Source organism: Idiotropiscis lumnitzeri, chromosome 1 (assembly GCF_059441095.1).
Source record: "Idiotropiscis lumnitzeri isolate Australia: NSW breed Sydney's pygmy pipehorse chromosome 1, RoL_Ilum_1.0, whole genome shotgun sequence".
Classification (NCBI taxonomy): Eukaryota; Metazoa; Chordata; class Actinopteri; order Syngnathiformes; family Syngnathidae; genus Idiotropiscis; species Idiotropiscis lumnitzeri.
Genome location: NC_142391.1, coordinates 22,084,235 through 22,096,391, shown reverse-complemented (window position 1 = coordinate 22,096,391; position 12,157 = coordinate 22,084,235). Strand labels below are relative to the sequence as shown.

The 12,157-nt window shown below is 44.1% G+C and overlaps 1 protein-coding gene across 4 annotated transcripts in view; it reads left to right on the top strand.

Annotated features, from left to right (window-relative positions):
* Positions 1–12,157, top strand: part of znf608 (zinc finger protein 608) — a 40,356-nt gene that overhangs the window by 24,152 nt on the left and 4,047 nt on the right. Inside the window, exons 1-5 of one of the 4 annotated variants that reach the window (XM_088288111.1) lie at positions 2,481–2,665; positions 6,159–6,426; positions 6,771–6,858; positions 8,009–10,319; positions 11,332–11,770. In XM_088288111.1, the coding sequence (XP_088144237.1) occupies positions 6,168–6,426; positions 6,771–6,858; positions 8,009–10,319; positions 11,332–11,770 (3,097 nt within the window). In that variant the 5' untranslated portion in view covers positions 2,481–2,665; positions 6,159–6,167. Of the gene's footprint in view, positions 1–2,480; positions 2,666–6,158; positions 6,427–6,770; positions 6,859–8,008; positions 10,320–11,331; positions 11,771–12,157 lie in introns of those variants that run through there. The other 3 variants (XM_088288098.1, XM_088288105.1, XM_088288092.1) reach the window with 3 other exon arrangements.

The window sequence follows — 12,157 nt, the reverse complement described above, 5'->3', positions numbered from 1 at the left end:
CATTTATATGAAGAACGAGTATCAATAAATAAAACTAGAGTATATCTATATGCAAAACTAGAATATATAGATAAAAGCCAATTCATTTGTTTAGAGCTAGTATAGTTGGATAGATAAAACTAGAATAGAAATATAAAACGTGTAAATCATTGCTAGCTAGGGTATCAATAGATACTGAACTAATATCGCAACATGTAGATCTATACAGTGATTACAAATATAGAGCTATAAAACTAGTATATGTAGATAGAAGTACTATAAATATATAGAAATGGACTTTTGTAGATAGATATAGATAGAATTAGCGTAGATGTAGAACAGGGGTATTCAATTAAAAGTCACAGAGGTCCACGACGAAAATTTCTTCCAATTAAAAGGTCCGAACCAAAGTCCAACTTCCCGAAATGTCTAGCCTATGTTCACATTTTTATATAGTTTCAATATTTAGTCATTTTCAACAGAGCGCACTTATATACTAAATATTTAACAATGTTCACAAACACCTTTGCCAGTCAAACAAATATAAGGCGTTTATTTCACATTCAAAAAATATTTGGCTCCAGGAATTTAAGGGTGCCACTTCCAGAAAAAACTGTAAAATATCTCCTGCAGAACTATATCAAGTGCTAAGCATTGAGTTAACATCTTTTACCTTTTTTTTTTTAAATCAAAGAGTTATCAGCCTAAAAAAAACGGAAAGCCTAATTATCCAAGTAAAACAGGTCAAAATGTTCAGTACACAATCAATAAAAATGGCTGTCCTCATGAAAAAGTAATTCAAAATGAGCTTTGACACCAACTTTTCTTTTGAATATTTTTTTAATGAAAAAAATGAGTTGTGACTGCCCTGCCAGTGACTTAATTCTGGGTTGGAACGGAGTCAGGGCCATTGGGATTTGGTAGATTATTTCACACATCTGGGCGTTGTGTTTTCCTTTAAATAATGTTTGTGCAACCGCATTTAAGCACTCCTTCACAACTTCCCCATCACTGAATGTTTTTTTTATGTTTCCCCAAAATCCATGATACTTTTACTGAATATTCGTTTGCATGCCGCTGGGCTGTAAACGAAAATGTAAACATCTGTTATACTGCACTCGAAGTTCGATGTTTTTGCCTGCGCTGATCTCAAACGTCAGCGGATAACTGTGCACAAAAGGGTGGTGCTTTGTTTCGTAGTGGCGCTCCGCAATGTTGCGACGGTTTCGGAGCATATGATGCACACTGGTTTTGAATCGGCTGCAGCCAGAACGAAACTAAATTTCTCCGTCCATTCATTTAAAACAAGACGCATCGTCCTCGCTAACTTTTTAGCAAGGCATACTGTCAGCAGCACTCTTTTCCGGTCTGCTGCGCAATTGGCAGTGGATCGTAAACAAAAGATTTGATTGGCTCAAATCAGTGACGCCTTTTCCGTATTAACTAGAATTGCAGCGCCAACGTTTGCGAATGCGCCCTGAAAAAAAATCATCATAGATTGGTCATGGGTCCGGTCCGAACCATCGGATCCGGACCGCGGTCCGCCATTTGGTGATGCCTGATGTAGAACTACAATAGATGTCATTTGGATAGAATTACTGTAGCTAGCACTAACACAAAAAGCTAGCTAGCAAAGATGTGTAGATACACACTAGTATAGAGCTATTTTAGAAAAAAAGTATAAATAGTAAGGTTGTTTGATACAATTTCTTTTTCAGACCAATACCTGTACGAGTATTTATGCTTTGAGTACGCAGCAGTACTGTATACAGATACCTCTAGTCTTTTCAGAGGTGGGCATTTACACCTGTTTGTCAGTACCAAAGAAAGGTCCGTCAGTCCGCCACTGATGAACTCACATTTTCTCTGGCGAACTGACAACTGATGGTAACTTTGAAACACTGCCAGAGTAGCGCCACCGACGGAAGCGATTTTGGTTCGCCCCCAGACCACCACAAGCGAAAAAGCGCCATCTACGGCTGAGGAGGACGAATTCTGTGTCAGATATGATTTGCCTTAAGCAGGCGGCCTCCACGCGTACTGATCCCTTAAAATAAGAATAGTTCAAGCACCGATTCCGATCGCCCATTCTTACTAATTAGTTCTAGTATAAATAGAGATAGACAGAAAGATAGAGCTAGTTTAGATAGAGAGCGGTAATAGCGAGCTAGTGAGCTAAATAGCATTCACGTAGAACTAGTATCGTAGATATATCTAGTTTGGACAGACCATTGGTAGTAGAAATAGTTAGCAAGTTAGATAATATAACTAAGCTCGACAGACAGACAGACTGACAGAGAGACACTATAGACAGAACCAATTTAGACAAGTGGGAAATGTCTTGTCAGTGAGGAATTAGGACAATCCCGCTGATGAGGGCTCTCCTTCTCTTCTTCCGCCTCCTCGGCGCTCTTCGTTCCTCCTCGCATCTCCCACCTTGGCCGAGCGAGCGCGCTGCACTGACAGCGTCTAAAAAAAAAAAAAAAAAAAAAAAGATACACATAGAAGAAGAAGGGAGGGGGCGTGGGGGGAACCGAAGCTGCACATCAGGACGCCCCGCACCTGTACGACGCCATCCATCCGTCGTCCGTTGCTGTGCGCGCTGGATTGCGGCTTTTCGGGGGTCAGACGGCCGCATGACGACGTCACCCACGCGGCCAAAAAGCACCAAGGAGGAGCCCACACGGTCAGTATGAGGGAAGGAGGAAACATGACAGCGAATTTGCTTGCGAGAGTGTGAAGGCCACGACGGAGGTGAAGGTTCCTCTTCGACCTCCTCATCACATGATGACGATGACGATGATGATGATGATGATGATGATGTGCGTTTGTTGTTTGGCACGTGCACTCTTTGTCTGCAAGAGGAGACTGTGTCCTTTTTTTTCGTCATCGCGTTATTGTTTGCCTCACTTGACATCCTCGCGTGACGTCACGGATAGCAAACGACCAGGATAAACGGGAGGAGGAAAAAAAGATCCTCTCTATGTGTTAGTGTGAGAGATAGGAATGTCATTCTTTTCGTGAATTGGCTGAGTGAGGACGCAAAGATGGAGGAAGACGCGTGGCGGGAATGTCAAGTCACAACACAACTATACACGAACAACAACAACAGGACACAAAATAATAACAGGAGGACGTTTTGTGTGTGGTCGTGTAGTTCTGTCCACTGGCTATGCGTAGCCAACTGTGTGCCCAGTGTACAGTGGTGTTGATGTGTAATGTTTGTTTGTCTCCAGTGTGTGTCCAATGTTCAGTTTTGTGTCCATTGTGAGTATGTGCAGGGTTGGGGCTACATAGTGGGGCTCGAAGGGCTTTATCCCTGTCAGAATTTTATGTAGTCCCAGTTAGGTACAATGTAATACAACTTTATTTATATTGTGTATTTCACAACAGCTAAAAAAAAACAAATCACAAAAGTCCCTCCAGCACTTTATTTGATATTCTAAAATCTATTTAGAAATAATTTCCTCAGCCCCCTACTATCGGTCAAGCCCCCCCCTTTGGCCCTGGAAGAGAAAAAAATCCTGGAGCCATCCCTGAGAATGTATCTCTACTATGTGTGTGTATCCTTTTCAGTGAGTGTGTCCAGTTTTCTGTTGCGCGTACATTCTGAGTTTGTGCATCTCCAGTGTTTTTCTTTTTTGTATCCAGCGACAGTTTGCAGTTGTGTGTGTGTGTGTGTGTGTGTGGGGGGGGTGTATCTCCTGAGATTGAATATGTGAGTGGGTGTGTCTAGTTGTGTGTCCACATTTGTGTATGCCTCTCCAGTGTGTGTCCAATGTCCTGTTGTATGTCTTCTATATGTGTTTGTGTGTTTCTCCAGTGTGAGTCTATGGTGTCTTTATGTTTATGTTGCGTGTATGCCTCCAGTGCGTGTGTCCAGGGCGAGTGTGTGTGAAGTATAATTTTTCTGTCTTGTCCAGTGTGTGTTTTCACACTCTATCAACTGATTTGTTAAAAAAAAAAACTACCCATCTAGTTGGTTGAGATTCTATTGGTTACATTAACCAATAGATTGGTCAGATTTTGACTAATTTGTTTGGTTGTGGGACGGTGATTTGGAGTTGGGGTTGGATTTGGATTTGTGCTATGTTGTGGTTGTTTTATGCTTGTGTGGTGTTGTGTTGTGTCTAAATAATGGGGCGTTCTGATGTTGTGTTGTGTTCAATGTGTTCTGATGGCGTTGTGTCTCGGCTGTTTTGATTGTGTTATGATGATGGCATGATTGGGTTGGGTGTTTGGTCTGTTTTCTGTTGTGATTGTCTTGTGTTCATATGACCGTATTTAGATTGTTCCACAGTGTTTTTGTGATTGTGTGTTGTGGTTGTGTTCTGATTGTGTTTCCATTGTATTGTAGTGGCGATGGTGAACATATTTGAGGGGCTATTCATTCATTCTTTTTGTTGCTTTATAAGTCATTATTTTCTCTTCAATAGGAAGGTGAAATAGTGTGTGTCTGTGTTTGTGTGTGTATGTGTGCAGCTGAAAGAGAGGGTATGCGAGAAAAACACGTGCACGCACACTCACATACATACACACACACTTGTCTGCCGTGTGAGCATGTGACAATGGAGGGGAAGATGATGGCGGCAAAATAGGGAACGTCAGGACACCACGGGAGGATGAGGAGAAACAGGAAGAGGATTTTTGGGGGGAAAGTAAAATGGATGCTGAAGAAGCAGGAAGGACAAACGTTGAGAGAGGGAAGATGATGATTGACAGGACAGAAAGGCGATGAATACTAAATGGAAGTGGATGAGAAATACATCACTGAGCCCCTATTATGTTGCTATGGTTACCAAGGGGATGTGGGAATCATGATATTCTGATATCACACTTTGATGTCATGATATATTGCAATCTGATTCTTTGAGGTCATACTATAATATCATGATACATTTACGTCATGATATCTCATTATACATATTTATAACAGGGGTCTCGAACCTTTTTCAGGCTGAGAGCAACTTCTTTGCTGCTGATTAGCGTGAGGCACTACAAGTTTGATACATATTTCCAAAAAAAAAAGAAAAAGGTCAAATTATGTTTAATCTTTTATTAATGTTTGGGTTTGGGAAATAAGGAGCTAACTTGTCTAAGACGACCTCACATATTGGCTGTCGAAAAAATTCTGCCTCGAAGCTGGGGGCGGGTAAATTTCCAGCTGTCGCAGGGCACCATGTTGATGATTTATATGCCAAGATTTCGATATCATGATACTATGGTGGCACGAAAATCTGATAGCATGATACTTTGATTTGTCAATACTTTAATATCACGATACATTGACACTCGGGATCTCTGATATCACGATCTTTTGATAAATGCAATATTTGATACTTGGCACAACGGTAGTTTGTGAGCACAACTTTTTTTTATATCACGCCATTCAATATCATAATACGTTGTTATCGTCATATTTGGATATCATGTTGCTTTGTTGCACAGTATTTTGATAACACAATACTTTCACAGCATGATACATTGATAACATGATATTTTCATACCACAATGCCTCGGTAGATTGATTCTGTGGCATAATACTTTGATATGACAAGTAGAGCATTTCAGTTTTGATGTATTCAAAGCCCATGGGAGAAAATACCTGGACGAATGAATAAATGCAAGCACATATATTAATTCTACGACACTGTTTTAGATATAAGCCACTTCAATATTGCAATGTTTTGTCATCACAAAAAAATTCTAGCATGTTGTCTAAATTGATTCAACAACTCTTATATATAATCTTGTTTTATTTTCACGTTTTGATATCATGCTACTTCGACATAATATTTTTGAGATGAGAATATCCTTATACAATACTTGGCATCACAATATTTTGATACCATGATCCTTGCTGTCATGATACACTTTTAGCACAATGTAGCATAATATTTTCATTGCCAGATACTTTGATACGTGATAATTTAATATCACAATTCTTTGCTCTCACAATATTTTATATTTTGCAGTGCGTGAATACTGTCATCTTTTGGTACGCTTTTGTTACTTTGCGACACTTTGATGTGGTGATACTGATTTTAAGTCTCCAAATAACAGGAAATGTATTAGAAATTATGTTTGTTAGGATATTACATTTGTAAGTTATATATCGTAAGACCCATGTTGTCAATTTTATTGAAAAAAAATCATACATGTCATCCTATGGCCTGCAGGTGGAGCCCATGTTCACTCCACCTGGCGGGGCCCCCGCTCCGGGCCAAGCTGGGCCCGCCGGACCATCGCTGCCTTTGTCAGCCAACTCCTTTCCCACTGCTGTGGCCCCGCCCAATTGTAACGCTGTGAAGACACGTTCCGTAGGCACCAACACGCAGGAAGTGGCCCTTCCTTCCACCCCCGACTCGGACACTGACATTTTGGGCCCCTGCCAGCCGGGTACCAGCGTCAATCTGGAGGGCATCGTGTGGCACGAGACCCAAGAAGGTTGAGAAGGCACTTGGATGTTGTCAAAACTTTGAATTCACAATATATTTTGGAAATATTTTGTTAGCAGTATACTTTTATATCAGAATACATTGATACTGTGATACTTTGATTGCACAATACCTGGATATCCTAAAATAGTGATATCGCAATACTTCCTGTCAAATCATGAAAAAACATTACTATATTTCAGCATATTTGGACAACATAACAATTTTGATCACAATATTGTGCAACAATATCATGAGACATTGATATCATACTTAAGCCATGATAGTGATTTTACATTGCATTCATATATGATACAAATTGTTTTAAATAACGTGTGTTTGTGTGTGTGTGAGGAGTGTTGGTGGTCAACGTGACATGGAGGAAGAGGACGTATGTGGGAACCCTCTTGGACTGCACCAAACTCGACTGGGCTCCTCCCAGGTGATGATGTCATATTTTTGTCCAAATGAAGTCATCGTCCAATGATTTTTAAAAATTCTGTCCTAATACTTTTGTATAAACTTTATGATCTGTTCTTTTAATTGCACCGAGGTGTCCCAATATCCTCGTCCAAACTCTTTTTACGTGTCCCTCTACTTTTCTCCATGTTTTCTTTACTTCATTTCCACTCCTATACCTTTGGCCAAAACACCATTTTTTTCCTCTTTCTTTTTCACTTCCTGTAGGTGTCCGAATCCTATTGTCTAGACATCACGTTCCTTTGGTGTCCCAATACTTTTGTCCAAAGTCCACAGTAATTATATATAATTGCTTGTCATTAGCGTTGACTGTGAGAAAGGTTAGTGTCTGATCTCAATTGGCACTAGTTGGCTGCTGCTGCCAGCGGTGGTGGTTGTTGCCATGGCGACAACAGATTCATCTGTGGTCTAAATTGCTTTGTGGACGTGCGTCACATAAATAGCAATACAACTCCGCTTTGGTGATTGACGAGCACATTTAGAGTCAAGCACAATGTCGATGAAAACAAACAAAACAAGGTAGGATGATCAGCTGATCAGTAGTTTCTGCTTGTGTGTCTGTAGGTAGGCGGTTTAATAGTTAAGTAGGTTGCAAGGGTAGGAGTTTGTTGGTTGGTTGTTCCTGTGGTCGGCAAGTGGTAGAATGAATGAATAAAAGTTTATTTGAACATGATTAAAAAAAGTTGGCAGTTAATTAGTTTTTCCATTTGTTTGGTCAATAGGAAAGTCGTTGGGCTATGTTCTAGGTAGATAAGTATGCAGTCATCTCTGGAATGAAGGTAGGTAACAGTTGCTTAGGTAGGAGATGTCTGATAGCCAGGTAGGCAGGTAGGAAGATGGTTTAATAGAGAGGCGGTAGGTAAGAGTTGGTAGGTTGGTATGAAGGTGTTGGATAGGTACAAGTTTGTTGATAGGTAGACTGGTAGGTAGGAGTTGGGTAGTTATGTAAGTAGGAAGCTTAGAGTTGGTAGAATGGCAAAACGGTAGGTAGGAGTTGACTATGTATGAGTAGGTAACTTGGATCGATAGAATAAGGTAGGTTAGATAGGTAGGCAGATACTATATGCAGGTAGTTATCAGTTGTGGGTGATTGTCCTTCTGTTTTTCTTCAGGTTCTGCGAGTCTCCGTCCAGTGACCCAGAGATGCCAGGTGGGCGTGGCCGAGGGAAAAGGTTGCGCCTGGCTTTGTCAGAGCGGCCCTGCGGTGTAGTGGCACCGCCAGTCAAAGTGCGAGGCCTGCCACAACACCGGAGCCGAGGCGGTGGCATGGCAGCCTCACCGGTACACAGCAAAGGTCGGCGTGGAAGTTTGAAACTCCTCAGCAACTGCAGAGCCTCTCCGCCGTTTTTCACCACAGAGGAAACTAAACCTGTCAACCGAGCCTCAGTCCTCCCATCCGGCAAGCGGAAGAATAAACCGCCTGCAGACTTGGACCTTAGTTTGGTTTCCTCGGTGGACATTAAAAACGGGAATGGGAAAAGGATTCGAGCCAAATCCCGCAGCGCCCCGTGTACACCACAGGGCAAGTCAGACCCCTCGTTCCTGGACCCAGGGGGAGGTTGCGCCTCTTCACCTCCACCAATCCTCATCGACTGCCCTCACCCCAACTGCACGAAGCGCTACAAGCACATCAATGGGCTGCGCTACCATCAGACGCATGCCCACCTGGAAGCAGAGGAACAGAGGAATCCTGAGAGTGAAGAGCGACTGTCGGACTGCGAGGACGCCATCTATGACCTTGCGGAATCCACCAACAACGGTACTTCTGCCAACACCTCATCCAAAAAAGCCGGCCCGTTGTACAAGGTGACCACTGTGGGCTCACCCAAGAACCGGCGGCTTCTCCTCAGCACCAAAACCAGGAGGAGCTCCCTACTGAAGGATGGCCTTATGGACGACCTCAGCAATCTGCCCATCATCTCCAACATGACGGTGGTTTTAGAGAACTGTATGGTGCCAGACCGGAGCGCCGCCGTGGAGATGCCTAAGCTGGAAGCCGAAGGTTTGATCGACAAGAAGATCCTTTCAGATAAGAGCAAAAAAGCCAACGGCAAGGTGGATAAGCTATCCAAGTCGCAGGCCAACCGGCTAATTGCTCCAGCTCCCACGCCACCGAAGCTTGTCGCCATACCCAATGAGTCATATCCGACGGCCAGCGTCCCCTCACAGCAGCCTTCACCCATGGCTGCTGTTGGCCTAACAAGCAAGAACTCATCCTTGAAACCCATCAAGCCGAAGCTCAGCATCGTTGTGGAACCCAGCCTGGTCAAAGCCACACTGCTGACCTGCAAAGAGACCCGCAAGAAAGAGAAGCGACGGCTCAAGGACAAACACAACCGCGACACGACCACTCGGACGGCAAACGGTGACACCATCAAAATGGAAGAAAGTGCTTCTAAAATTGCCACCAAGGAGATTCCAGGTAGCCTCTTGAAGGAGCACCTGAGCAAGCAGGACGTGATGAATGGGCTCAGTGAGAGCCAGGAAAGCCGAATGGCGAGTATCCGCGCCGAGGCTGACAAGGTCTACACCTTCACAGACAATGCCCCCAGTCCATCCATTGGAAGTTCATCGCGGCTCGATGCCCCCAGCGGTTGTTTACTATTGGGGGATAGCAAGGACAACAGCCCCGCCTACTCTGATATCTCGGATGCGGGGGATGATGGTGTGTCCTCTGAAAATCGCTTAGATGGACTCCGATCCAAGTCTGGTTCCTCCACATCTTCTGAAGTGAACTTTAACGGTAACCATAGTAACGCCCGGAAGACTCCCCCCACGGTGCCTGCCCCACCTTCTACAAAAGAGCCCATGTCCCCATACTACCACAGCTTTGAGCCATACTACCTGCCGGGTTGCGTGCAGGTGGAAAGGCAGAACATATACCACAAAATTTCCTCTCACGATTCTAAAAGTAAAGATCGAAAGGAGGAGACTAAAGATGATGACAAAGTCTTCGTCCATGACTTTGCGGACTGTAAGAAAGGTGACGGGCCAGCGCCACCTTCTCAACTACAGCTTGCCATGAGTCAAACTCAGACTGCCTTAGCCCAGTCGTTGTATTATGGACAGTACTCACGAGGACTTTACATGGACCAGAAACTGCTCATGGCCTCTAAATGCTGCGATCAGAAGCAGCGTGCCGAGCGGGCCCCGGCTGGGCGAGACAGTGATGGCGACGTCAGACAGACTGGCGGAGCGAAAGGTCCAGAAGGTGCTAAAGGCTGCTGTCCCAAAGCCATCCTGTCCTATTTGGAGGAGAGGGGGGAGAGAGGCCTGGGTTTGAAGGTGGACCAGCACCATGTCTTGAACAAAGACTGCGAAGACATCAAGTCACCTTCCTCCACCTCCTCCTCTTCTTCATCCTCGTCGCACCACAACCCCAACACTCAGACAGATCTGGACTCAAATATTTCCTATTCCAGCGTAAGTTTTTCCCTCTGTCTCTAACCGCCGCCCATGCTGTTGTACTTTCATGAGCGATCGTTCATTCATTGTGTACAGACGCTCACGCCGTACCTTGAAGCTTACTAACTTGGCCGTTGTTTTGTTGCACGTGTCGCGTGATAACACATAAATGTAAATGCACAAATTTTCCAAGTGTGCTGCTTGTACAGATTCTTAAGTGTCCCTCTAGGCCTGCCACTGGTCGCTTGGCATCATCCTGCTTGCAAGCAGCGCTCCTGACAGGTGGTCTCTGATCACGCAGTGTTTCCTCTATAGACCCTTCCTAACAGTTTGAAAAATTGGTGGCTCCCGCTGACCTGATCTGAAATGGCAATGTAAACAAAGCAAAACTTGTGGGTGGGGAAATAAATGTAGTTAATGTCACAAATGTTTCATAATAGATTTCTAAAATAAATAGCTAATAATAACAGAGTAGATCATAAGACAGCCCTTCATTGGCCAGTCTCTCTATAATTGTTAATTATGTCTGTATTTCCATGTCTGTTGCAGTTATAGCCGTTTTTCCGTCTCGCCTTCAAGCACTTTACTCTTTTTGACTGTCACTTCACACATTCCAACTAGAGCGGTCAACATAAAGGCTCAAATCATAATTGAGGCCTTTTACTCTGTTTTCTTAAAGGCTCTGCCTTCATCAAATGACAGAGTATATGTTTTTATTTATTTATTTACTTATTTATTAATTTTATAATTTTTTTTTTTTTTTTACAATTGGTGCCATCAGGGCTATTGTTGCCTCGAAGTACAGGTGACGTTATAATGAAAAGGTCTATAGTGGGCTGCAGCTGCCAAAACCAGTACGCGCTCCAAAAACATAGATTTCAGTCGGACCTTGATGACAGTCTTTGGTCTTTGGTTCAGCTCCTGTCCAGACATGTGGACTGACCGCAAATGACTCCCGCCCAACACTGTTAAAACAGACTTATAGGGGAAACACTGGAACCAGCACCAACACTTGTCCCCATCAATTTAGCCCCCAGACGGCTCCATGTGGCCCCACCGCCTGGCTCACAGCAAATTCTCAGAGCTGCAGAGTCCACTTGGGGTTGCGGCGGATGAGGGGGACGCGGAGAGGTCAAAGGAGTGGGCGAGTACTACCGAGCCAGCTGGGCCCAAAGTGACCACAGCAGGAGGCATCCCTCGCGACGCTAAAAAAGTCCAGGGATCGCACAACCTGCCGCCCCCCATCGAACCAGACGACTCGGACGGCCTGGATGGGCTACAGGAGGAAACTATGAGGCTCGTGTCGGGGGAGTCCCAAAGTGCTCGGGCGGCGTTGTCTCCTCCAATGACCCCCCAGCAGCCCTACATGCAGTACCAGCACTCCTCGTACCCTCCTTACCTGGCAATGTGTGAGAGTGGCGCGGGTTCCTACAGAGGGGCATCACCCACACTCATCCACAACTACCCAGGTAAGGAACAACACCGGACACGTCAGTTCATCTTCTTTCAGACCCACATAGACACTTTTTCTGGCATGGGGTAGTATTACATGTGTAATAAGAGTCAAGACAGTCAGAGTGTAGAGTATAGCACGCAACTCTTGTTTCTTCTAACCTGTTCTCTGTGTCAAAGACAGAATTAGAGGTTGGCATGGCTTCCAAGATAGTATCAGAGGCATATCAGAGTCAGTACGGCAGCTGTGTGAAAGGGAATTTCGGAAGGTCAGGACTTGGTTTTAAAGTTTAACACCTGACACACATTTATTTCTGTGGTCGCTTTTCTGTGTGAAAGACACCAACACCAAATTAGGGATGTTCGACTGACTCATGATTTTCCCGGCTTCCAAGGCAGTACCT